The 26,938-nt window shown below is 56.5% G+C and overlaps 1 protein-coding gene across 4 annotated transcripts in view; it reads right to left on the bottom strand.

Moving 5' to 3' along the window:
- Positions 1-7,087: 7,087 nt before the first annotated feature.
- WHRN (whirlin) overlaps positions 7,088-26,938 on the bottom strand; it is a 64,452-nt gene continuing 44,601 nt past the window's right edge. Inside the window, exons 6-13 of one of the 4 annotated variants that reach the window (XM_028161399.2) lie at positions 26,509-26,721; positions 25,158-25,367; positions 21,927-21,959; positions 12,772-12,843; positions 10,988-11,501; positions 8,890-9,071; positions 8,249-8,371; positions 7,088-7,963 (exon numbers count right to left, since the gene is read on the bottom strand). In XM_028161399.2, coding sequence (XP_028017200.2) covers positions 7,781-7,963; positions 8,249-8,371; positions 8,890-9,071; positions 10,988-11,501; positions 12,772-12,843; positions 21,927-21,959; positions 25,158-25,367; positions 26,509-26,721 — 1,530 coding nt within the window. In that variant the 3' untranslated portion in view covers positions 7,088-7,780. The remainder of the gene's footprint in view (positions 7,964-8,248; positions 8,372-8,889; positions 9,072-10,987; positions 11,502-12,771; positions 12,844-21,926; positions 21,960-25,157; positions 25,368-26,508; positions 26,722-26,938) is intronic. The other 3 variants (XM_028161400.2, XM_008152101.3, XM_008152102.3) reach the window with 3 other exon arrangements.

Genomic DNA, 26,938 nt, shown 5'->3' with positions numbered 1-26,938 from the left:
CAGCCTTAACCACTCAACATTGAGGGGCATGGCATGTGTTGTCCGACTGGATCCTCATAACCAGGCATTTAATAGATGAGGAAAGGCACAGAGAGGTTACACAACTTGTCCCAAATCACACAGCACTTTAGAGGCAGAGTCGGATCTGCACCCATAAATAAAGCGTTACCCTCCAAATGAATCCCTGACGGGGAGGGGCTCAGTACAGTCTCCTGGACACTGGTGCCCTTCCTGATCCGTGGTCCTTGGCTGTGTGGTCCCAAGATTCCAAAAGACTGACAGGTAGGCATCCCACTCTGGTCTTGATCACGGCCCCTCCCCCAGAATAGGCTCAGCCTCAGGGGAGGGTCGGGGGAGGGAGAATGCTGGCTAGGATCTAGAGGCCAGTGCTGGACCACCCTGGGAGCAGGGCGTCTCTCTCCACAACCATGGTGGAGTCTGGCTGGCACCTGGAAAGGAAGAGCAGAGCCAAGATGGGACTGTAGGTTAAAAGGGAGGAGGGACCGAGAAATTAAAAATGCAAAGGCCTGCCCAACCACGTAGCTCAGTGGTTGAGTGTCGACCTATGAACCAGAACCAGGAGGTCACAGTTTGAGTCCCAGTCAGGGCACGTACCCAGGTTGGGGGCTCGATCCCCAGTGCAGGGGCATGCAGGAGGCAGCCAATCAATGATTCTCATCTTTGATGTTTCTATCGCTCTCCCTCTTCCTTCCTCTCTGAAATCAATAAAAATCTATTTTTTTTTTAAATGCTGAGGTCTGGGGGCAGGAAGGCCTGGCTCCAGATCTGGTAGCTCTGACCTTTAGATAGATTTCTGAACCTCTCTGATATCTTCATCTATAGACTGGGGTAGCACTTTCTTCAGGAGCATGAGTGTAGAGTAACAGCACAATGTGTTTGCTCAGCTTAGCACCTGGGGGTGCTCAGAAAACACAGGAGGGGTGCCGTTAGCATCCTCCTGGCTCCCCTGTCACTCAGAGCCTATTCCCATTCACCCTGCCCCTCCAATCCCTTGGGCACCTGCTGCCGGATAATCTTCTTAGAGCATCGTTCTGGTCAAGCCTTTCCCTGCTTAAAGACCATGATTGGTGCTATCACTTTAAGGTTAAAGGTCAGATATTTTGGCCTGGAATTCAGGCTTTCACAGACCTGTTCCCAAGTCAGAGGGTTGCTATACTGCACAACTCACAGAATAGACTAGGACAGTGGTCGACAAACTCATTAGTCAACAGAGCCAAATATCAACAGTACAACGATTGAAATTTCTTTTGAGAGCCAAATTTTTTAAACTTAAACTTCTTCTAACGCCACTTCTTCAAAATAGACTTGCCCAGGCCGTGGTATTTTGTGGAAGAGCCACACTCAAGGGGCCAAAGAGCCGCATGTGGCTCGCGAGCCGCAGTTTGCCGACCACTGGACTAGGAGCCTCATCCAGAAAAGTTTCCTTTCCAAATCCACCCTTCAGGGGATCTGCAGTGGAGTGCAGGCATTTTGACCTGGCTCCCTGCCTGGCCAGGAAGTGATATAATACAGGTGATCAACGATGTACTAAATAAACACTTACTATGTGTAGGGTTCTGTCCGGGGCACCAGTAAGGTGATTAGTGACAAGATAGACAAGGGCTCCCGGCTTTCTGGACCCCAATCATTGCAGTAAAGCCCTTGGCACAATGGCTAGAATACAGCACTCAATAACCATTAGTTATTATTACCATAATATTATTGCTGCTATTCCTTCCTTTCTCTGGGCTTCAGCTTCCTCATCTCCAAACTCAGAATGTAGGCTGCACAAAATTCTCTAGGATGCCACCTCATGTGAGCCTTAAAGTGGCGCTGAAGTGGGCATTTTACAGATGGGAAAACTGAGATGCTCAGAACTGAAGCCAGGCTGAGGATGTGAACTAAGTTCTTTTAGCTCCCAGTCTCCAGATCTGTCCCACCTCCCTGGACCGAGGAAGCATAAAAAGGATGTGGAATTCAGCTGGTGATTCAGCTGGATGCCCTAAAACATTTTTTCTTCACCCCCTCCCTCTTGGAAATGTCCTTGGTATGTACCAGTTTTCAAAAAACACTCTCAGCTCTCAGCACGACAGCCTCAGTGCCTGGACCATTCCCAGGCTCTCTGGAAACCCCAACCCTAGCGCCCCTGGTGGACTGTGCAGGCTGATGGGAGCTGATGAAATTTCCTTGCAAGAAACAGCCCAAATCACATGTTTCAAATGCAAACCACTGGACTTTGGGAGGCAAAGGCCCCACACGAGTACCTTCTCCCTCCTGCAGAAGAACTGAGACGGTTCCTGGGAATAAACCCAAAATGGTCCCCAAACACCCTCAGGTCCATCCCCCTACTGGTAAGTAAGCCAGACTCAGACCCCCTGAAATGGACGGGCAGAAATTGTTTTCTTGACAAAACAGGACCAAGGGCCAAAAAGTAAAACCCCTCAACTCTAGAGGAGGTGCCCGGAAAGTTTTCTTGGGAAGTCCCTGTAAATATCTAACCTCAGTCCTTCATGCTTCAGTTTCAGCCATTTCTTTTCCTTCTGTTCTAGAGGACAGGAACAATGTCTCTTTTCACTGCAGCCTGTCTCAGCTTCTCTTCTCAGCTCCAAAATAGCCCCAGTTTGTTATCAGCAACTTTCCTTTCCAACTTTCTCACTCAGAAGCAGCAGCTTTTTAAACGTAGGTAATGATCCGCTCCACTCTGTCCTTTCTCTCAACAAAAGCCGGGCAAAGGAGTCTTATCCAGGTCGCACCAAAAAACTGGCTCTGGCGCTGCCCCCGCCAGCCCCATCCCACTGGGGAGTTGGCCAGCTCGGCACCTGCCCTGCTGAGCTGTGCCCCATTTCTGAGTCTCAGTCTCCCCATCTGTGTACCAAGAGGGGCTGCTCTTACATTTCCGCAGTCCATTCCAGTTCCTACCACTGTCAGAGCTGCCCACCCCCATGCTGGCCCTCGCTCTACCTCTCTCCCCGCCAAAAAGAGGAAAAGAAACTTGCGTTAGGCGTCTGGGGAGGGCGCGCGGCTCCGGGTTGTCAGGGTGCGCGGTGGTTGCCGGGTGAGCGAACCTCACACAAATCCCAGGACAGAAAAGTCCCACCTCCCCGTAACCACAGCTACCCGGCCACACCTCTAACCCAAACACAGCCCTCGGCCGGGCCAAGGACCACCTCCAGATTCCCTCGGGACCCCCCCCCTCCCTTGGACCCGCGCCAGCCGCAGGCAGTGAGAAAAAGCCAACGCCCCCATTGCGCGGAGGTGGAGACTGAGGCCGGACGGTGGAGACTCCCGGGTTTGGACTCGGAATGGATAGCCTCTCCAGGACTCCCTCCCACTCCCAGAGCGGCGATGGTTTCCACGTGGGAGAGACCGAGATCAGCACCGTCCCCGTGGACCCAGGCCCATCGGCGCTGCTCACCCTCCCTTCCCATTCCCCCGACAGAGAAACTGAGACCCAGCGAGGGGCCAGAACCCGCCCCGGACCCACCGCGAGCCCCTCCCCGCTTCTCACCTGCTGGCCGCCGCCGCGCGGGGTGGTTTCCTGGAGTTGAGCGGCAAACAAAGGCCTCCAATCCGGGCGCGGGGCGGGGCGGAGATATTTTGCATAATCCCCGAGGCCGGCCTCTGACGGGCGGGGTGCGGCCCCAGGAGGCGGGGTCTCGAAGTTGCACCAATCACAGAGAGGCGGTAGCCTGCGGCCCGCCCTCAGGGAGTCAGACTCGACTCCACCCGGGAAAAATCTCAAATCGGTAACCCGTCCGGCTGCAGACGCGAGATTGAAGCCCGGAGTTAAGACATTTGTGCCAGGTTGCAACGAGGAAGAAATAAAACTTTCATAGTGGAACGAACTGCTTCATAACAGTAGCAATAATACTGTAATAAGCTTTTCTTGAGCACTTATGTGTCAGGCACCGTTGTAAGCTCTTACTATGGACCCATCCTCTCCTATGAGGTACGTTGGTATTATCATGAGTATATTCTAGTCCAGAGCAAGTGGGAAACCCCAATCCTGGAGAGAAACAAGAATCTGCCCAAGGTCCTGCAGTGAATATGAAATGCACCTTGAAGAATGGCTGTGTACAGTGTCAAACTGGCCTAGGCACTTGCCCCAGTTCTGCCACCGGCTGCCACAGAGCTTCAGATAAATGGGATTTGTAGCTCTTGCCTCACAGTGTAGCTGACGAAAGTAAATAAACATGGCACTAGAACTATCTATGATAATAAAAGCATAATATGCTAATTAGACCAGACATCCTTCTGGACAAAGCCCGGGCTGCTGCGAGGGAAGCCCAGGTCCCGGGTGCCAGAGGGAAGCTGGTGCCGGTAGCCGGGGGAAGGAAGACCTACTCTTGCACGAAGAAATAAAACAATGGACCTAATTTAAAGAGTTCCTAGAAGAATCGTACTTCACAGGGGAGATTAACAGGCCTGGAGACAGGAAGTGACTTTCCCAAGGACTTGCATCCAGCTATGTTGCAGCCCAGTTATCAGTCCCCCCAGGTTGCCAGTGACTCCCTGTGCACATCTCTAGTGGGAATTACAATAGCAGCTTCTATTCACCAAAGGCCTCCTCTGTCCCAGGGAAAAATTTTAGCAAGCCCTCACAATAATTCACAAGTTAGGTTAGTATTATGCTTCCCATTTAAAGATGAGAAAACTGAGGCTCAGTTTAAGTGACTTGCCCACTTACACAGGCAGAAAGTGGTGGAGGTGGAATATGATGCCGGGTTTTAGACACTAAGGTGTGCACCCTGAGCTGGGCCTTGTTTGTCCCGTACTCCCCACACTGGGCTACTCCACCCTCCCCACCCCCACCCTGCTTTCTCTCAAGCAGAGAGGGCTCCAGGGGATTTAAAGGCCAACTTGGCACTTGCTTGAGGAGACCCCAGCTCAAGCCAAAAACTCACCTTCTGTCTTCTTCTATTAATTCTGAGATTCTCTAGCCATACCTCTCCCCTCCAGCTCTGGTGTCATGAGTAAAGATCTTAGGGCCACAGGCACATGTGTGCCAGGTGGACTTCTGGCCCCTCCCTCTTACAATATTCAAAGCTGCCTTCGCCCAGGATACTGGATCTTTTCAAAAGACAACACGACGTGTGCTTGTTCTGGGGCTTCATGTTGTGGAAGCCAGGCTAAATTTGTCATAGGCCTAAATTTGTCTTCTGCCACTCACTTAGTGATGCAACTTTGGGCAAGCAATTTGACCTTTCTAAATCCACTTGCAAATGAATTTTTTAGGTTTAAAATTCCACGGCTCCAGAGTCAGTCCTAGCAATTTCAGAAGCAATGGCTCTAGAAATTCATTCTCAACTTATGTTTTTCAGATTACAAACTTGGGACCATGGGCTGCAGCTGCTGGGGCTCTCTGTCCCCTGGGCCTGGGAAAGGAGTGGCATTTATAAGACCAGGGGGCCCCTTTCTTCATTCACCATCACCCTGACTGCAGTCATCTCCCTGGGGCTGACTCGGAGCCTGGTCCACACACAGCATCCCAACCTCCATCGCAGGCAAGCATCAGCATCCCCATGCATTGGCTTCCTGTGTCTGCTGTAACAAATTACCACCAGTTCCTGGCTTAAAAATAACACGAATTGGTTCTCTTACAAAGAGAGGTCGGAAGTCCAAAACCAGTCTCACTGGTTCAAGTCAAGATGTCAGCCAGGCAGGTTCCTTCTGGAGCCTGAAGGAGAACCCATTTCCTTATCTTTTTCAGCTTCTAGTGGCAATCTGCACTCCTGGGCTCCAACTTCAAAACACCACTCCAACCTCCATTTCCATCATCACACCTTTTCCTGTTCTGTGTCCAGCCTCCCTCCCCCTGCCTCCCTTTTTCAAAGACCCAAGTGATCATGTTGGGGCCCCCCCAAATAGTCCAGGATAACCTCCCCAGCTAAATGCCTGAATCACATCTGCAAAGTCCCTTTGCCATATAAGGTAACATTCACGTGTTCCAGGGATCGGAATACCTTTAGGGGCCGTTCTTCAGCCTACCACACCCATTTTCCAGATGGGAACTTGGGCTCAGAAAGATGCAATCACTTGCCCTTGATCACACAGGCTTTAGAGTCTGATGCCAGGAGATCTGGGGCCTGACAAAGCTCTCCGGCTGCCACGTCAGGGTTCTTCCCTGCAGGGGTGTTAGGACTGGGGCGGGGCTAGGACCTTCTGGGATAGGCTGTTTCAGAGGTCTATCGGAATCCAGGGCTCCGGTCTCCAGGTGATCTCCTTGGCCTGGGGAGGGGACAGGGGCAGCCAAGTGCAGAATCTGGTGCAGGTCTGTGGGATCAACTGCCCCGGACCCATTCTGGCAGGCGCTGGACACTGGGCCGGACAAAGCAGACCTTCTCAAACTCTTCTTGCCCCAGAGGAACCCTGGGGATGAAGGAAATGGGCCTAGGGGCTGGGAAGCCAACCATCTCTTGCCACCCTCTCCTCTTTCCCCTCCGTGTATTGTTACTTGTAACAGCCACTGCCCTGGGCTCCTAGAACAGCATGTGGCCTGCACAGATAGAGGGTGAGATGTGATTGGGAATTTACTGTCTCTCTCTCCCCTCTCCCCCAGGCCTTGATCAAAGACTGAGAGCATGAAAGCCCTGTCCCCCCGCCCTGAGGGGGTACAACTCTAGGTATAACTTACACTCTGGTGTTCCCCTCCCAGGCTTGGCTGCTCCCCTTCCCCTCCTGAGCCCCCACTCCTTCACTGCCTCTCCCTTCCTTAATGAATCACTTGCATACAAATCCTCACCTCAGAGTCAGTTTCTGGGACCTGCCATAAGGTGGGCCACCTCCCTGTAATTTAAAACATCCACGCACACTGTGTATTCTGCCCCATGACATACCCGTGCCTTTTAATCTAAAAGTATTACCTGTAAGTAACCTTCAGGTAGGGTGTTCCAAGACACAGGTGTGGTTTCAAGTGCCCCTGCACTCCCAAAGTGTGTGTGTGGGGGGGGAGGGGCAGGAGCGGGGAGGGGAGGGGAGAGGGTGGTGATGTCTGGTGCTCTGATGCCTCTAACTGCCCTACCCCCATCTCCACGTTGAGCAATCAAGACCCCAGTCACACAGGCAGGCCACACAGCACACTGGACTCTAACCTTGTTCAGATCTCTTTATTGAAAAATTAAAGTCATAAGCTCTGTATATAAATACACTGACATTGCTGGTCACCTGCAAGGCCTCTGGGATAGGCAGGGGGGTGCGGTAGGAAGCTGGGGTCTTGGGTCCCCAGGGTGCGGAGAGGGAAATAAATAATAAATACCATGGGGGACAAGGAGCTAGGAGGAATGGGGGCGTAAATGGGAAGGGGGTGCTTGATGCTTCTTTGTGGCACTAAAGGTCCTGCAAGATGCCCCCGGGCTGGGGGCCGTGTCCATGAATTCTCATGTGACCTCACTCTAGACAAAGCCAAGGCATCTGGGGATGGCCAGGTCCTGGGTGGCCAGGGGCACCGTGCCCCCCAGTCAACCCAGAGGAGCAGGCCCTGGCAGACCTCAGGCGGACGTGCCAAGACGCTGTGTCCTTCCCCTTCCTGAAAGCCACACTTGTCGTGAGTGCCTGCTGTGTACCGTGCACGGCACCAGATCCTGACCTGACCTGACCTTCTGTTTGCTTCGCCTGGCCCTCCTCTCCCGGTTCTGGTCCAGCGGGCCCGGAAGGAGTGGGGGTGTCTTCCTGCTACCCTGGCCATGCAGCCCCGGCCCCTCAGGGAGCGTAACAGTGCCAGGAGGGAAGAGGGGCCGGGCCAGGGGCTGGGCAGCGGTGGGAGGCCCTCAGGCCTCAGCCCCTAGAGCATCACATTGAACTCGGTGACCAGAAAGTCGATGTAGTCACACTCCTTGGTCTTGAAGGCCTCGGCGATGATGCGCGCGGCTTCCCGGTGCTCCTTGCCCCGCAGCGTCAGCCCGTTCACCTCCAGGATCACGTGGCCCACCTTCAGCTGCCCACAGTTGTGGGCCGAGCCACCTCGCTGTGGGGTGAGACACAGGTCGGAGGCACGTCGGGCACCTGAGGACTAGGCTGGCCTGGCTCTGGCTACCCACAGGGTCAGATCTGACATTGCCAACCTGGCAGCTACCATCTGGGTGTCCATGGCACTGATTAGGAAACTGAGGCTCAGGGAGAGCAAAGGTGGTATGAGCCTGGGTCTGCCCTTCAGTGTTGGGTCACCTGTAGGGGTGGCACAACCCTGGGATGCCGAGAAAAGACTCCCAGGGGTAGGGGGAGACAGTCAGCGGGGCCCCTGGGGAAGTACCTGAATAGTGACGATCCTGGGCAGGGGCTGGCGGGTGTTGGCGCCACCCTCGATGGCGATGCCCAGCGTGGCCGCACTTTTCTTCACTCGGACCAGGGTGGATGTGGGCTCCAAGAGTCCAGGCTGTGGGTATGAAGGAGACCAGTGACAAAAGCCTTCTCAGTGTCTAGGCCTGGGCATGACAGCTTTAGGTCAGCAGGGCTCAGACGCCAGCCTGTGTTGGGAGCCTCCAATATGCCAGGCAGCGAGCTAAGCACTTGGTGTTCTCAGCTCCTAATCGCCACAAAAATCCCTGAGGCTCGGGAAGTTAAGGGGCGGCCAAGGCTGCCTGGTGGTGGCACCAGGACTCAATCCAGGTCTGCGCTCTCCCCCCCCACCCCGCCCCCCCCCCCCCCACCCCAGGCACCTCACCAAGTCAGGACTGAGCTTTAAGATTCTCAAGACCAGCCTCAGGGCTCGGCTGGTCAGTGTCACAGCAAAGGTAGGACTTGAACTAGGCCTCCAGTTACCCTTTCCAGTGCCCACACCGACTTCCAGTGAGGGGCTCGCTCCATTCCCTGTGGTCACTTGACAAGCTGAACCCTGGTCAGGGACTTCCTGTGCTTCCCCTCACCCTCTGTGACCCCCTCCCCCTCACTCACCGGTTTGGTTGCCCCCTCTGTGCTCCTCTCGTTCCGAGGTGGCTCCTTGCTACTCCTGCTCTTGGTGGACGCCATCTGTCTGCCTCGACCAGGGGCGCTGGCCTCCACCTCACCAGCATCCACACCACTGTCCTCACTCAGAGTCTGCCCACTGTCTGAGAGCTGAGAGAGTGTGGAGGCTGCTGGGAGGGGGGAACAGGAGGAGAGTGTGATTGATAGTTGAGATCAGAGAGGGCTTCCTGGAGGAGGTGATGAACCTGCAGACTGGAAGGCTTGGTGGGATTCCCTGGGCAAAGATTGGGCAGTTGGGGATAGCTGGAGGGCACCGCCCTTTTACCCACTGAGACCTGCCCTTCCAACTGGGCCTGGCCACAAGCCTGCCACTTCCAGGATGTCTGCCCTGACTGCCCCTGGTGTAATGATTAGAACAGAGAAACGAAGCAAACCCAGCCCACAGATGTAGGGTTGTTGTTTTTAAACACATACAATGCTGTCAATTTTTAATGGTGGATCAACACATTGAAATTAGGAGATCTCATATAAAATTTAAATTTCTAGCTTCTTAAGAAAAAAAAACACACAGAAGTTCTTCCATGCTGGTCTATACCCCTGCACGACCCCAGCTGGCCTGAGCTGAGTGTGGACACATGCCCCTCTGGTTCTCCGGTCAACTCCAGCTGCTTCACCATGTGTATCAGTGATGGCCTAGTCCCTGAGTCCGAGACCCGACATTAAGAACACACACTCTTAAGTCTGGCAGGTTGGACAGGAATTCCCTCTGACCAGCTGTGCAATGCTGGGCAAGCTACATAGCCTCTCTGAGCCTCCATGTCCTTGTTCTAATCAGAAGCAATGACGCCTCTCCAATGGGGTTACCATAAAGACCGGAAGATAGGAAGTACAGAGTGAAGCAGTCAAGAGAGCAGACTTGTGCTAGATTGCCTGGTTCCACAATTACTTTCTGTGCCTCTTCATCTATAAAATAGGGATAACAGTACCAGCCTCACAGGACTGTTGGGGGTGATTAGATGAGTTGCTAATATAGGCGAAGTCCCTAGAACAGTGTCCAGCGCACAGACAGTACTGTACAATGGTTAGCCCTTATTATCATGCGTGTCCAGCTCAGTGCCAGGTCTCGAAGCAGCAGCGACCCAAGTATGACAGCTCAGGTTTCTCACCACAGCCCGCTGCTCTCCCTCAGCGGCTCCCCGTCACCACGCCACTGTGCGCAGGGACCCTGCACTCTGCATCCTAGTCTGCCCACTGCATGGTATACAGCAGACACTCAGTAAGGGTCCCCTGATGGGTCCACCCCCTTCCAGGCCACAGGGGGAGGGGGCCCCCACAAATCACTTTAACCACAAGATGGCAGCAGAATCCAACAAAATGTGCTCAACTCTGCAGGAGGGGAGATGCCCAGGGCCCAGGCTCCCTCCCCGCCCCTCCACCTCCTCGGCTGGCTGAAGCCCTCTGGAAACTCCGGGGCTGCAGCCTGGGGCGGGCTACCTGGGTTCCTGGTAGGTCCATCCTGCACTCTGACCCTGCAGCCCCAAGTCAGGAGACCTCCAGGGGCCCACCTTCCCCCAGCACCTTCTCCGTGCCAAGTCCTGGGGGACAAAGATCGCAGGAGCCACCCCTGCCCTCAACAAGCTCAGTCTCTGGGGCGGGGGGTGGGGGGTGGGGTGGGGGGGAGCTGGTAGGTGAATGCAAGGTGATGGGGCTGGAGGCTCAGGAGGGGGAGCCCAACCTTCACAGCAGCCTGGCAGGGCTGTCCCTGCCACCTCCATTCCAGGATGGGGAAGCGGCTCAGAGAGGCACAGTAGCGGGCCCACAGCCACACAGCCCGTAGCCAGCAGAGCCAGGACTCACATTGGTGTGTCTGACTCCAAAGCCCCTCAGTGTGGGCCCAGGACCCCGTTCCCCAGCCACCCTCACCCTGGGGGGAACACCTGGGCTAGGAGGCCCCTCGCTGGGTGAGAACCTGTTTACCTTCACTGTGCTGTGGGCAGATCAACCCAGAGAGGGAGAACCCCCAAGATCAGACAGCGGGCCCGCCCCCCCACCCCGAGCCCAGCCCCCAGGGTCTGCTGGTACTCACTGCGAGCCTGGGGCAGCGCCCTCACTTCGTTCACGTCGGGCTCGCTGTCCGGGCGGTGCACCTCCACCATGACATAGTGCTGGTTTGTGCCTGTCTGGTCTGGGCGCCCCGACGGGGAGGGTGGTGGGAGGCAGCCCCCAGCCAGCACGGTCTCTGCGGGGGGACTTCTCAGGTGCGGGGGGGACTGGACCCGTGGGAAGGGGCCAATGGGGTGCTGGTTGACCAGGGCCAGGTGGGCATCCAGCGGCCGCTTGGCGCCAGGGTTGGCAGGGGAGATGGAGGCGTAGATGGGGGAGGAGGGCGAGTCCTGCGCTGAGGGGGCCTCTGGGGCGGGGGCGGTGCCAGCCGGCGGGCTGCGGTTCTGCGGAGCGGAGAAGACTATGCCCGAGTGGGAAGAGGCGGAGGAAGGTGGCTTTTGGTCCTGACTTCCGAGCTTCTTCGGCTGGGCGAGAGGTGGTGGGGGCGGAGGCAGCTTGTAGCCAGGCAGCCCCTCGGCCGTGGACTTGACTTCATCCTGCCAAAAGACCCAGCAGGAGTAGAAGGAGTCCGAGCCCATTGCGGCTGGAAGAGGGGAGATCGGACAGGACAGCCGCGTGGGCCCGGCCCGGCTGGAATTCCGTCCCAGCTCTATCAGCTCCTGGCCACACGGCGCTGAATAATGCAACACCGAGTGGAAAACTTCTCCCAGCATCTCGGCAGCTGATAAGCATGGGGATCCTGGCCGCGTCTCTGGGGACGGCACCGTTACCTTTGGGAATTGAAGTCCTTGGCATCAGCCAGGGCTTGTCACAGGGAACGAGACATAATTAAAGCCGGGATGCGGAGGATGGAAAAACAATAAAGGCATCTCTCTGGCTTTTCTTGAAGGAGATTGTTTTAGCAACTAGAGATGGGAGGGGAGGCGTGACAGGACTGGAGGCAGAGAGTGCGGACAGGAGGCAGACAGACAGGGGCTGGGTGCTGTGTGGCCCTGGGCGCGGCACTGCGCCTGTCTCTCGGAGCGCACCCCTGGGCAGTGGGGGAAACCACGTACCGGCAGAGCTGTGGGAGGTGAGGGGAGGCGTAGAACGGGTTAGCAAGGTGCCCGCCGCCCAGCAGGTGCTGGGTGAGTGGCAGCGATGGATACTGGCATTACTCTTGCCCCTCCGCCTGTGCCAATATCCGACACTATAGCTCTAGGCGGCACGGGCCCTGTTCCAAAGCTTTCCCTACAGTAACTAGTTTACCCGTCGCCGCAGACTTACGGGTCAGGTACACCTTCTTACCCCATTGTACAGGTGGGAACACTGAGGCACAGAGCCGCCAAGAAACTTGCCTGGAGTCACTCAGTCAGTGGCAGAGGTGGTATCTGACTGAACCCAGGCAGTCTGGCTCCAGAGCCCAAGCCATTCAAGAGTTATTTGGGTCAGAAGCACAGAGTGATCTAGAATGCTGCTGTGTGCACCTGGGCAAAAGGTCATGTTTAACTTCCATTTCCATCCCGGTCACATGACCTCTTCAGGGCGCTCTCGCCACGCGCTCCAAGTTTCCGTGTTTGCTATGAGGATGTTCAGACAACGCAGCCAAAGGGACACCAACCGGGCAAGCAAACAGCCCACCGCCCCCGCTACAACGCCCGGGTGGAGCCGTCCCGGTGCCGCCGGAGGGAGCGGAGGGACACTGAGCACAGGCCCGGGACGGCGTCTGAGCAGCCCAGTCCTCTGTCCTCCCCGCTGGCTTTTACCAAGAAGCCAGCCCCCGGGGCCCACACAGACGATGGAGGAAAGAGCCAGGGGGCCTCTTACCAGGGAAACATCCGGGAGGGCGTTCATATTGCCCTGGACGGCCTGGCCAGTGTCCTCCAGGTCCAGAGTGTTCTGGAAACGGAGAAGGAAACGATGTGAGCAAACACAAACCGAAGGGGGAACCAGTTTGCTCTCTAGGCTCCAGGTCTATGGCCCCTGCGCCACCTCCACGTGGTTTATGTGGCTCCTGGCGGGGGGCCCCCTCCGCTGGGACTTATTTTATGCATTTAAAGTTAACGCCCATTTCCTTGCTAGTCATTTTAAAATCCATCTTCCTTTGAGACTCGCTATTTCCAGGCCTCCCCGGAACAACCTGGAGATGCTGTGGGGTGGCTCTGACCTTTACTGGGAATTCCTGAAGTTCAGCACCTCCAAACCAAGGCTTCTCTCTACTGCTCCCTCACAATCCCAGGCAGGTGTGCAAGTGGTAAGATGCAAAAGAGAGGTGGATGGGGAAAGTCCCCCCACCCCTCCCTCCTACTCATCCCTCCCTCCCTCTTCTAATTTTAATGGTTCCAACAGCAGGGGGTGGTCAAGGTTTCAATGGATGTTACTTTGCAAAAATGCCCGTTTCCTCCTTCCTTCCCTAACTCACCAGAAGAAGCCTCATGCTCTCTCCAGCGACACTGAGCTGCCGAAGGGCCCTCTCTAGGCCTTTCCTGGGAGGCCGAGCAGTGCTCCTCTCTAAACTGGGCTCTCCTGGGGGCTCTAGGAGCCATTTCTCCACCTCACAGAACCCAGGATGGCCAAGCCTCCATGACCAACTCCTAGCTCAAGTCTCAAGTGCAGAGATCAATACTGACCCAGCCATCTCCATGCTCCATACAGACAGGGCCTGGGACACAGAGGAGGTTAGACATGACCCCTGCCTTCAGCTGCTTAAAGACAGTGGGGCTGACACAAGCAAGCACAGAGGACACTGTGCACAGAGTGAGGAAGCACAGGCATATAATGCAGCGGGGGAGGGGTTATCAGGGAAGGCTTCCTGGAGGAGTGAGCACAGATGAAAGCTGAGTCTTGTGGATAAGCTGGGCAAAGGAGTGAAAGATGGGTGTTCCAGAGGGTAGGTCATACATAAAGCAGAAAGGATGGAGGATGTTTGAGAATCTTTCAGCGGTTCCACAGGAGTCAAGCACGGAGCTACTTGGACCTGAGGGCAGTGTGTTGCCAAGGAGACACAGGTCAAGTTTGCCTTCTGTGAAGTTCCCCTTTGCACGATTTCTCTCAAGCCACACTAGGACAATGCAGGCATGTCGGGCCTCCATACAGCTGTTCCTTCTGCTTGGCACGTTCTTCTATTCACGAAGCACGCTCAACCCGCTCACCTCCTTTAAGATCTTACTGAAATACCACCTCCCACCGAAAATCACAAGCCCCACCCCCACTCCCATCCCGCTTAATTTTTCTCCTTTGCACTGCCTACTATTCTTCACCCAGCGGCCAAGATGTAATCTCTGAAACACAAGTCAGATAATGTCCCTCCCAGCCCATAACCCTTCAGGCCTTTCCTTCCTGCTGGGAGGAAATTCCAAACTCTGCACTCATCCTGCTCCTCCTCCTACCAACCGGATGGAACGGTCCTGCCTCAGGGCCTTTGCACTCACTGCTCCCTCTGCCCACAGGGCTCCTGGCTCCTTCCCTCACTTCATTTAGTTCTGACTCAGCGAGGCCTTCCTGGACCAGCCTGTCTAAAACAGCACCCTGAACCCCCTGCCCCGCCCCCCACCACACACACGCACACACACACACACACATATGCCCCACTCTAACCCCTGGCCCTGATTTTCTATATAAGACTGATCACCACCTGATGTTATACTATTAATGTGCTTATTGTTTGTCAGTAGGATAAAAACTCCTAAGAGGCAGGATTTGAAACTACCTGGTCCCTACTCTGACCTCAGTGTTCAGGACAGCGGCTGCTGGATAAATATTTATTAAGCAAATGAATGCATCCACAAGTGGACTGAGGAGTAAATGAATCAGCAATCGCTCTGGCTGTCACGGGGAGGAGGCCTAAGCAGGCAGAGAACGGAGTGAGGTGGCTACCGCTGTCACCATGGGGAGCATGCACAGTGGCTTGGATGAGGGTGAGGGCAGTGGGAGGGGGTGGAAGGCGCCCGACTCCACACCTCCTGGGGCAGAGGCTCCTGGGTCATCCTCACTGACCCCGTCTCCGGGGATCCTCCCGAAGCTTTGAGCATTCTGGGTGGGCCAAGGGCACACGATCACGGAGGCCCATCATGGGAACCCACCAATGGGCAAGATGCTCGGCCCTCCTGGCTCTGAGCCTCTCACTCCCAGGGCTCCTCACCTGGTCCCATGATGCTTCTCGTGCAAAATCAGGCTGGAACCACTGCCCCATTTCCCAGTAAAGCTGAGGCTCCCCTGACGGGCGCCTGCGCTCTCCAGCCCCGTCCCCTGCACACCGCCTCCCAGGACGATGCTGCTGACAGCCTCAGTGATGCCGGGACAGTTGGGGGTCACCGGGGAGGTGGAGTGATGAGGTGGCTCTCTCGCCCACTGACTAGAGCAGGGGTCCTCAAACTTTTTAAACAGGGGGCCAGTTCACTGTCCCTCAGACCGTTGGAGGGCCGGACTATAGTTTAAAAAAAACTATGAACAAATTCCTATGCACACTGCACACATCTTATTTTGAAGTAAACAAACAAAACGGCAAAAACACCCGCATGTGGCCCGCGGGCCGTAGTTTGAGGACGCCTGGACTAGAGACACCGGCTCTGGCTTCTTCGAGATCACACCCAGCTCTGCCGCTTCAGCTGACGGCTCTGTGCCTCAGTTTCCTCATCTGTACAACTGGGTCACAGCAGTCCCTCCCTCACGGGGCCGATATATTCACACCTAAAAAATGCGCAGAACAGAGCCTGGCACAATATACAAGGGGAGATGGCTGTTACACCAAGTCTGAGATCTGGCAAATGTGCCTCAGAAACTGAATGGCTGCAGAACGTGCCCTGGCCCCATAGGAACACCTCGGCGGGAAGGAAACCGCAGCCTCCCACACAACCCCCCCCCCCAAATGCCGGATTGTAACGCGTCCAGTGCTCCCTGGAAACAGTCCAGCGGGCACCACAGCCCAGCCCGTGAGGGTGAATGGCGAGGTGGGGCTGGGTCCGTGCAATGACTTCCCGAGCGTTGGCAGTCACAATCCTGGCCTCAGCAGGAGACGCAAAGAGTGTCAGAAGCCTGGGACACGCCTACCGCCATGACGAGAGGGGCCCCCACCACCGTCCAATGTAGCACTGTCACCTGCAGCCACCCGGAGACTCAGGTGACAGTCCTGGTGGGACCCACACTCAGGATTCTCTCCTGTTCGGATACATTCGGAACTTGCAGCCGTTACTTAGTCACTCAACAAGCACTTATCAGGCAGCCTTGACTTACACAGAAGGCCGTGCAGATAAAAGATGAGTGGGCCACTGCGTCCCAACACCAAGCAGAGGGCCACACACACAGTAGCTGCCCCAAAATTCCTGTTCGGGGTCCGCGGTGGGGCTGGCAGTTGGAAAAGGGCCCGTGAGAGGGGACAGGATCCAGAGCCTGAGAACAAGCATGCGCGCTGAGCATACAGGGAAGGCGTGACTTCCTCCGAGAAGGAGATCAGAGAACTACAAGCTGGAGGACCTACTGTGTGCCAGGCACTCCCGTTACTGGGCGCTTCACCTACATGATCTCATTAGATTCTCCGTGTGAGACAGGCACTACGATTTCCCCAGTTCACATCTTCTAGACATAAGTCCAGAGAGGGCAGTGGCTTGTCCAAGGTCACACAGCCGTTTTACGGAAGATCAGGTTTCTAACCCAGGTCAGGGGGACCCCAAAGCCCATGCAGCCGTCACCCGACTCAGAATTAGATACTGTAGGAACTAGAGGCCCCAGGAGTGGCTCTCTCTGGACTGAGAGAGAGCACAGCCATTGTTGGCCCTGGTCTCAGCCATTCTCTGCTATTAATGGGGTCCTGGTGCAAGACTGGAGGCAGGGATGGAAGGCGGAAGGGGAGGGAGGAGCAGGACAAATGGACAGCCCTGGGAGGGAGGCCTGAGTGGAGCAAATGGCAGACGGGTCGGAGCCCTGCCCTGCCAGACTCCATCTGCCGAATCCAGACGCTCAGGAGCCCCGAGTCCCCGAGCCATGTTCCTCGTGCGTCTGAAATAGCTGCAGACAGCAGGCTGAGAGCCCGGGGATGCGTCAGCAGAAACGCCCGGGGAAGAGGCTTCGAGAGGAGGATCAAGGTCAGAGCTCACAGGGAGTCGGCATGAGCATCTTGGCCAACGCCCCCGCGCCCCGCCCCAGCTTTTGGGGCCCCTTTTCTCCTGCACCCACTGAGGCCAGTGCCCAGCTGAAGGATTAGACCCAGGGGGATCTTTCACCCATTCCAATCGGAGGTGCCTGAGGCTCAGAGAGGGAAGGCCACCTGCCCAAGGTCACACAGCCAGGATGGGGCAGGAAGCTGAATCTTATTTCAGGTTTGTTATCCAGACTGCTTCCCACAAGGGCCAGGATGCCCTCAGCACCTGCTGCCCCATCTCTTTCGGCCTCCAGTCTGTGGCGGTTCCAAAAATTCCCTTCCTTTCAGAGAGAGAGAAAAAAAAACACCACCATTGTGTCTGAGCTGGCCCCATCAGGGCCTGGATGTCCCAGGAGTCGGGTTTGAAGGAACTGTGGGGACAAAATGAAATGAAGTGATAAGGGCACTCGCCTGTGCCAGCCTCTGCCAGGCGGACTCCTGATCCTGGAAATGGAGGTGCCCAGGTGCCACCTCAGCAAAATGAGGCCTCTCCCTGGCCTCCCTTCCCTCCAGCCCAGTGCCCTGGTTTCTAGGCCTCCTTCCCCTCCTTACCATGGGGGGCTCTTATATAAAGGTGCTATTTTCAGCCCTTTGTTCTTCGTGCTGCTTTACTCTGATGTCAGGACCACAGGCTCCCCCACGTCTGCCCCAAAATGCACAGGCAGAGGCCCGAGGCGGGTGGAAAAGCTGAGCACTAGGTCACAAAGGCTGCTCAAGGTCACAGGGGAACCAGAGAGGGAGGAGTGGGAATAAGAGAAAAAAAGAGCCTGGCTCAGTGGTCGGCCCATGATGCCCCTGGTTGGTCAGGGCCCCCATCCCAGGCTCTCACACCACCTTCCACCACTTATCAGAGTGTGAATTCTGTAGGTGACTTGGGGCCGCCTCCCCCGGGGACTTGCTAAGCTTCAGGAGGGCAGGCGCGGTGTCTTGCTCACGGCCACAGTGCCCGGCTCCGCGTCCGGCATGCAGGAAGCGCTCACAGAAGCCTGCTGAGTGAGTGAGTGAATAGATGGCTTCTTCTGCTCTCCCGGGGTCTGAGACAGGCCTGAGCTTCTCCACCCTCCTTCAGCCTGGATGAGGAGGGACGTGGAGGCCATGAGCAAGGAGGCTGACACAGCAAAAGGCTGACAGCCACCCCTGCACCCCCTTCTCACCTTCCTGCAGGGGGAGAGGGCAGCAAGGCCTTTAGAGGCAGGGCTCACCCATGCATCCTGAGGCAGCCCAGGGAGCCCCTTCCAGGCAGAGGCTGGGCGTGCAAATCCTCTCAAATCCAGGGGAAAGGGGCTGTGGTTACGGCTGATGCAAGTACCAGCTGCGCCCCACACTACCATTGGCATCTGCTTCATGTGTGCCAGGCTGGCCGTGACCTCTATAACCCTTTTCCTCTGCAGTGCCCTTTGCCGGCCTTTACAGTATCAATAGTCAGCTTCCATGAACTCGACGCCTGCAAGTCCACTCCTGATCTCGCTGAATCCTCAGGACAACCCACAGGGAGCTGGGCTTTCAGCCGAGTATTCACGGGTGGAAACTGAGGCTCCCCAAGCTGACGCCACCTGCCCAAGGTGACGCGGCTGCAGGTCAGGAGAGTCACGTGTGGGACTGCAGATCCCATGCCCCGGAGGCCTCTGCCCGGCCTGCTTGCACGAGATGAAGAACTCGGAGCTGCCGGGCAGGCCGCCGTTCTTGCGCTCGGCTCTGCGGGCCGACTTCGTGATGGGAGGAGAACGGTATTGTTCGGAGGCCGCAGAAATTCCCAGGGCCGCGTCTCCATGAGGCACGTGGGAAATAAACACAATCTGTCGGAGGGGGAGGGCTGCATCTGGTGTCCATTGATCGACTGCGTGCGGTTGAGGGAAAAGGCTGCAGAGGAGCCACGTCTGACCTGGGATTGATCAGCGGGCAGCGGGAGCCAGGGGATGCGGGCAGAATGGAAACTGGCTCCATTTGGGGCCACCGTCTGGGGCATCTGGGTCACCGAGAGCCAGTCGCCTGCCGCCCTGCCTGTCCGAGTGCCAGGCGAAGGACATTTTCCTATGACAAGGGAGGGATGTTTAGGAGGCCGGAATGTTAGAAGAGAATCCTGAGTGGCCGGGAGTGCGGTTTCATTTCAGCGTCTGCTCCACATTTCCTGGGCTCCCACTCTGTGCCAGGCCCTGGGCTGGCACTGGGGACACAGACAGGAGAAAGATGTGGTCCCTGCCTGCACCCCACCACCTCTCCCTGCTTACCTGGGGAGACAAACTCCGGAAGAGGCTGAAGCACCTGGCGGGCATATTAACGGAGTGTATTAATGTGAGCTCCATGAGGTCAGGGACTTGGGCCGTAAGAAGGAAATGTTTTAGGCAGTTGTTCATCCAGATTGGAGGGTTGTTTGTTACTCAGCATCGCTTCAGCCAAAGCTCACTAATACATGGCACTGTTGCAGACCAGGGCCTGGCACTTACTCAGTGGTGAGTATACATTATTTTTCAGGCTCAGTCTCTGGAGTAATGCTGCAGCCCTCATCCGAATGCACAGAGGCGTGGTGGGAATATAGAGTTGCCATTCCTTTCTGTGCCTCCCCTCGAGTGTTTCCCAGCATCTCCCAACAGAGAGAGGAATCTGAGATAGAGGAGCCTTGGGGTGGGGGTGTCTGCCTTGGTCAAACAGATGGGGAGACTGAGGCCAACAGTGGGTAAAGGGCACACTGCATGGCAGGGACAGATCGGAGGGGCTGAGGGGCTCCTGACACCCAGGATGGGGCTGGTGCTCTGTACTCCTGCAGGAGGACTTCTAGGAGGAGGCGTTTCTGTCCTGTGGCTCCACACACAGGCAGCAGGAGGTGCCCCCCTGTGTGTATGGAAGGAGGGGGTTCCAGGACACCAAGGCCAGGACTAGCCAGGCAGCAGAGAGAGCTGGTGCCTGCAGAGCTCGGCATCACACCCCTTAGCAGCTCAGGCTGCACAACCTCCCAGACCCTTCCCGGGTCTGACCTGTTCTTGGTACAAACCCACCCTCGTCTATTCTCTGCCATCAGAGGCATCTGTTCAAGCTAAGCCAGACCATGTCAGCCTCCACGTGTCTGCCAGTGGCTCCCATCTCAGAGTCAAAGTCAACGTCCAGTCCTCAGCACGATCTGCCATGGCCTTCCCTGCATGCACCCTGCTCCAGCCTCGCGGCCCCCTGGACTTTGCTCGGACACTCCAGGCCCGCTCCTGCCTCAGGGAGCACCCGCTGTTCCCTCTGCTTGAAGTGCTCTTCCCATCAGGGGGCGATGGGCATGGATATCTCCCCCACCCCTTCCCCGTCGGTACTCAGGTGTCCCTTTCTGATCACCCAACCCCGTCCCAAATCCCCTTCCTGCCTATTTCTCCCCTTAGCACGTTCACCACTTGTACCGTGCGTTTCAGTTGTTATCTCGCTTACGCCCCAGCATGACCCCAAATGCCACTGTGGAAAGTATTTCTTTGTTGTTTGTACTGTATTCCAGCACCTAGAACTGTGTACAGCACATAGCGAGCACCCGGTCAGCACTGTTAACAGAACAGAGGAAGAGGAGGGGGGAGGGAGAAGAGACAGACAGACAGATGGACAGACAGACAGATGGATAATGTTAACAAGCAGCTGGTGGGCTCCTCCAGGGAGACAGCACAGCCAGGCCACAGGGGTGAACAGCAGCAGCTCAGAGGCCAGCAGGCCCGGGGTGAATCCTGACTCTACCACTCACGGGCTGAGCAGCACGGAGCAAGTCGCTCCTCCTCTCGGAGCTTCTCTGTCAAATGGAGATCGTAGCAGTGTCTACTCGTTACTGGGAGGGCCAAAGAAGATATGACTGGAAAGCATGATGCCAGTGGAGAACTCTCGACAAATGCCAGCTACTATTATTAAGAAAGGCCCCAAGTATGGGCCAGGCTCTGTGCTAAGCACCAGGGACCAGGGATACAGTCGCCACCTTCAAGCAGCCCAAGGTCAAGGTGGGTAACAGGCCAGGCTGGTACAGATTATCTATATGTATAAAAGCCTAAGCGACCACCAACCAGCCGACCATCGACCACCAACTGTTCAGTAGCTATGATGCGCAATGACCACCAGGGGGCAGACGCTCAATGCAGGAGCTGCTGAGCGACAGCAACTTTGCAGAGTGCCCTCTTGCACTCCGGGACCCGTGGGGGATGTCGGAATGCCAGTTTTGGTCTGATCCTCGCAGGCCAGGCCGAGGGACCTCACCTGCCGGAGGGACCCCACTCACTCTGCAGACGCCTTTTGAGCCCTGGCACTGCCCCAGGTGCGGCCGGGCCAGGAGGGACCAGGGAAGGTTGGCTCCAGGGCGTGTCTGCCCCATCTTGCCCAGTCCTGCCCCGCCGGCCACCTTCAAATTAATTTACTTTCAATGTGCACGAATCCGTGCACCGGGCCTCTAGTTAGAATATAATGAGACAAGAGCCATGACAAAGGGAAGTCCAGGGTGCTGGAGGAGCCAGAGGCTAAAGGTCTGGAGAGAATCAGGGAAGTCTACTCAGAAGAGGTGGCAGGTGAACTAAGGACCAAAGAACACACAGGAGGCAGCCAGGCCGTGTAGAGTGGGAAGGAGAACACCCAGGCCGACAGAGTGTCTGACAGATGAAAGGCCAAGAGGCCTCTCCACAGCTGCACAGCACAGAAATTACCACCTCATTTGACATATCCTGAAGCTGAGCTCAGAGAGGGGAAACCACTTCCTAAGGTCACACAGCACCAAGAAGGACCCCAGAGCCCTCCGGGGCTGAGTGCAGACATAAGGGGGTGGCAGGTGGGAAGGGCCACAGCCCCTCCACCTCTGCCCCAACTAAGGGACTCCCAGAGCCCCACCCAGCCGAATGGACGGTACCTCCATCAGGTCTATAAGCCACAGCAGCCGCTCCTGGGGAGAAAGGATGGGCAAAAGGCAAAAAGAAAAATACATCAAATAAATATTAGGGGTGGGGTGGGCACAGAAAAACCCCCAAACCCGTGCAGGCATGCACACACACACACACACACACACACACACGCAAAATAAACACGATTCTCCTTTTTTACTTTGAAGGCTCTGGACAGAGATAATGGAAGGATGAGGAAGAAAAGGCCCTGTTGCTACATTCATTCTAACTGCCTGCTTGAAGGAAACCTCACTGCTCTGCAGAAATGACACTTGTCCTCCAGAAGGACCTTCAGGAGATGGTCATTCACCTTGGGGCAATCCTGGGACTTTCCAGCAGGTGGCGCTGTGGTCATTATTCCCATTTGGCAGATGGAAAAAAACGGAGGCTGGAGAAGGGAAGTGACTTGTTCAAGGTCACACCTGCTAATGAGAGGGAGAGCCCGAAGGAGGACCCTGTTCAGAAGACTTGATCAGAGGAAACCTGGATTTCCAAGAGGCCAAAGCCTGTGCAGCAGGAAAGCTCAGAGTCTGAGAAAAGGAGCCCTGGCCGTGCAAGTGGAGGGCCCCTGGGGGGGATGCAGATTAGAGAGGGTGTGGCAGATCCCCAGCCCAGCGCTTTCCAGAAGCCTCCATGTGTCTGCAAGGCCCTGGGTGCAAATCCTCAGGGGGGGTCTTCCCAGCCAGGTTGGGAAAGGGCGGAAAGAACCGTGGCTTCCCCTGCCCTCGGGCTGTGGGCAGCATCTCTGGGGTGCTGGCTCTAGCAGGGAGGTGCTCATCATTGCACCCTCCAACAGCTGGGGAAGCAGCTCCAATGCAAGGAGAGAAACTGAGGCACTGAGGGGTGAAGGGACCTTTCCACGCTGCCTCTCCTGCCTGGGCAATCTTCCTTTAGAATCCATCTCTGAACCTGGCGGTGCGGCTCAGTGGTTCAGCATTGACTCATGAACCAAGAGGTCCCCAGCTCCATTCTGGACAGGGCAGGTGCCCAGGTGGCAGGCTTGATCCCCAGTAGGGGGCGTGCAGGAGGCAGCCAATCAATGTCTCTCTCATCTATATTTCTATCTCTCCCTCCCTCTCCCTTCCTCTCTCTAAGCTCAATTAAAAAGTAAAAATAAAGAAGAATCCATCTCTGAGAGCTCACTCTGGCCTTGGTTAGTCCTAATCTGACATGCATGTGCTACCTGGTGGGTCACAGACTTCCATAGCTACTCACATCTCAGAAGCTTGGGGACCCCTACCATCCGTTCCCCCAGAGCTTCCCGCTCCAAGTCATCCCATGGCCTTTCTGAAGTCTGCCTTCACCAGGATGCCCCAATCTGCAGGGTCTCTCTGGCAGGGCAGGGTGAACTGCCACGCCTGTGGCTTAGACTGGCCAAGGGCAGCACTTTTCTGGGCTGGGACAAGGTCACTGCCAGCCAATGCTGAGCTGGGGCTGGGACCCTAGCCCAAAGCCCTTCCCAAGCGAAATAGTCACCCTGGCTCCTCCGAGTCCCGAAGCCTAATCTGCCCTCAGGGCCTCGAGCTACTGTGGCCAGCGCCAGCAACAACGTCAGACCATTTTACACATGGGAAACTGAGGCCCAGAGAAACCAGGGCTAAACCTAGATCTTCTGCCTCCCAGGCTAGAACACACCCAATCCCAGCACCCGAGAATTGGAGCCTGCAATCCCCTGACCTCGGGTTTTAGAGCAGTGACTCGGTACCCCGAAGCCTCATGTGGACATCATCAGGGCACATCAGAGAGTGTACACAGGTGGGGACGGCTCCTCCCTGCCCCAGAGTAACCTGCTTATCCCAAAGCGTGATATCGCCTCCCCCGAAGCCACATCCACAGCCTACAGGAATGCACAGCAGCTTCCGGGGTCACCCCAGGAAGGGATAAGGACCCCTGGGGATAAAGGTGACTCAGTGGTAGGGGTAGGAGGCAGAGGAGTAGAAGTTCACCCAGAGCTTAAAAAAAAAAAAAAGCCAGGCTGAGCTGGGAGCTGGGATCTGCAAGGGGAAGGTATGCCCGCTGCAGGCTGCTTCCCGGTGGCTGCAGGCCCCTCTGTGCCCACTAACCACCTGTGTCCGCAGCCCTGCACATCACTGCGCCCTCAGAACTCCAGCTCCTGCAGCAGGACAATGTCCCAAGTCTAACTGAGACTCTACCTGCAAGAGTTGCCATTTCGCCATCTGGGAACAATATGCTTCGGCAACTCAACCATCCCCTCCCTTTCCACGGAGAGTGGTGAGGAATGATCCAGACAGGAAAGGGGAGTATGGAGCCCAGTCAGATCTCCCAACCTCCCTCCTGCCTCTCGCGCTCACCCCGACAGGGACAGCAATGACTGGATTTTCCCTGCAATGGACAGCAATCCATTGCCTCTGCCCCTTCCTTGCTAGGCCTCCTGGGATGAATTTGCCTCCGAGCATCTTGGGGGCAGAACCGCACCCTGAGATGGACCACATGCTCTTGGGGGGGAGAGGGGGGTTGGAGAGTGGAGGAGAAAATCAGCCTGGGTGTGGGGCTTCATGACAACAGGGCGTGTCTTGGGGAAAACCCAAATCACCACACCTCTGCTGTGCGTGCCCCCCTCAGTTTCTCATGGAGCCTCCCTCGGATTAGCATTATTTTTCCTACCTGTCTCATTACCTTTTCTTTTCTTTCTCCTCCAGTCTAACCCCCCAGACTGTGAGCCCCATGAGCCAGGGCCATATCTCTTCTCTCCTAGAGCCCGCGCTTAGCACGCAGCAGGCCCTAGACTATGATGAGGTTTTTACAGGTGAAGGAACTGAGGCTCAGAAAGGCAGGCAGAGAGCTGGTAAGTGGTGGTGCTAGGATTTGAACCCGATGAGTCTCACTCCAAAGCCAGTACAGTCGCCCCTCAGTATCCGTCGGGGGACTGGGTGCAGGATCCCACATGGATACCAAATCCTTGGATGCCCAAGTGCCTTACATGAAAGGTATAGTATTGCATATAGGCTTACGACAGAGGGCGCCTGGGCATCCCTTCATTCACACGAACCCAGCCCAGTGCCTCATGCACGGCAGAGTCAAGTTTTGCATTTGGGGGCTTTTTAGGAATTCTTTTTCCAAATTATTTTCCATCCATGGCCGGATGAATCCACAGATGGGAAACCCATGGATACGGAGGGCTGACTGTATCTTTACTTCCCCTCTGGCCTCTGTGCCAGGGGCGGGGCGGGGACGCTCACCCTGGCCGAGCTGACGGTGGTGGAGGTGCCGTGGCTGCCTGTGGACGAGCCTGTGTCACTGTAGGAGACCATGGAGTAGGTGTCGCCGGGCCCAGGGCCGGGGGGCTGCCGCGCCTTCATCGACTCGATCTCCCTCCTCAGCACCAGGTGATCAAAGCGGTCCAGGTCTTGGGGGGAAATGGTGCCTCTCACCTCGGAGAGGAGTGAGAACTGGAGGCAGGGACAAGGGGGGCGCTCAGCAGGGAGCCAAGGGGGGTGGGATGGCTCCTGCTGCCCCAAATGACCCGCATGCAACCTTGACTACTGGCCTCCCCTCCTCAACCCTCAGTGGCTCCCCACTGCCCTCAGGAGGAAGTCCAAACACCTCGGCCTGGTGCTGGGCCAGCATCCTCTGGCTCCTCCTCCCTGGCACCTTAGCATGCGTGACTGCAGCAGCCTGGACACACCGGAAGCCCCGCCCCCCATTCTCTCCGAACTGCACTGCCTCAGGGAGGTCTTCCCAACTGCAACCACTCCCAGTGGGTTCCTCACTCCTTCCTTCGTGCAGCCGAGAGACCTCAGGCTTCCACCCGAGCGGGTTCTCAAAGCCGGCAGCACGGCGGGCACCGGGCTTGTAAGAACTGCCGGGGGCCCACGCCCACCCACAGATGTGCATGCAGAGTGAGCCAGGCCAGGGTGGGGCCCAAGCGTTGCTTTTTTCTTAAATCCTCACCCACGGATATTTTTCCCATCGCTTTTTCAGAGACAGTAGAAGAAGGGAGAGAGAGAGGGAGAGAGGGAGGGAGGGAGGGAGGGAGGGAGGGAGGGAGGGAGGGAGAGAGAGAGAGAGAAAGAGAGAGAGAGAGAGAGAGAGAGAGAGAGAGAGACCTCGAAGCGAGAGAGATAACACATTGATTGGTTGCCTCCGGCACGTGCCCAGAACAGGGGGAGGGGGGCAAACAGGGTGGGAATCCACAACCCAGGTACATGCCCTTGACTGGGAATTAAACCTGCAACCCTTTGGTGTGCAGGCCACCGCTCGAACCACTTAGGACACGGGCCAGGGCCCAGCATTGCTTTTTGAAAGCAATCCAGATGATCCCAAATGTGTGTTAAAAGCCACTGTGTTAGTTAGGGCCCCGATCACAGGAGAATTGACTGTCTCCCCAGGAGTCTGGGCTTCCCGGGCAGGGGACCATCTTGGTCACCAGTCTCTGCCCAGGGTTCCGTTAGGCCTGACTCCTTGTGGGTTCTTAGGAAAGGAGGGGGGACCCCGGGAAGCAGGGAAGGATGCAGAGCCCTTGAGAGCTGCAGCCAGGCCCCAGCAGCCCCCCGCCAGCCTCTCCCTTGCCCAAGGAGGGGTGCAGGCCACCTTGGCGTGGGTGTTGAGCAGCTCGAACAGGGCCATGACGAGGGCCTCCACGGAGACGCTGCCGCCGCGGTACTCCTCCAGGTAGTAGGCCATGGTGGCGCGCTCCTGCTCATTCAGCAGGTGCCGCGCCTGCTCCTCCAGCAGCACGCGCGTCTGGTTGCCCAGGCTGCTCAGGGTCACCTGGGAGCCGGCCGGCCCCTTGTAAAATCCCAGCTGGAAGACAGGAAGGTGGAGCTGCCCTGAGCCAGTGGCCAGGCCAAGCCAGCGACCACACTGCCGGGGGACGAGGTCGGCCCCTCCATGGTCCCCCTCCATCTCCCCTCCCCACCCCAACTAACCTGCAGGACACGTTCCCGATACATGCTGAACGCATGCGGCCTCCTGCAGTTGCAGGTTTATGTCTTACATGCACTTTGACATGTATGATCAG

This window comes from Eptesicus fuscus, chromosome 15, assembly GCF_027574615.1.
Source record: "Eptesicus fuscus isolate TK198812 chromosome 15, DD_ASM_mEF_20220401, whole genome shotgun sequence".
In the NCBI taxonomy this organism is placed as follows: Eukaryota; Metazoa; Chordata; class Mammalia; order Chiroptera; family Vespertilionidae; genus Eptesicus; species Eptesicus fuscus.
The sequence above is the reverse complement of the archived record's forward strand: the minus strand, read 5'-3'. Positions and strand labels throughout refer to the sequence as shown.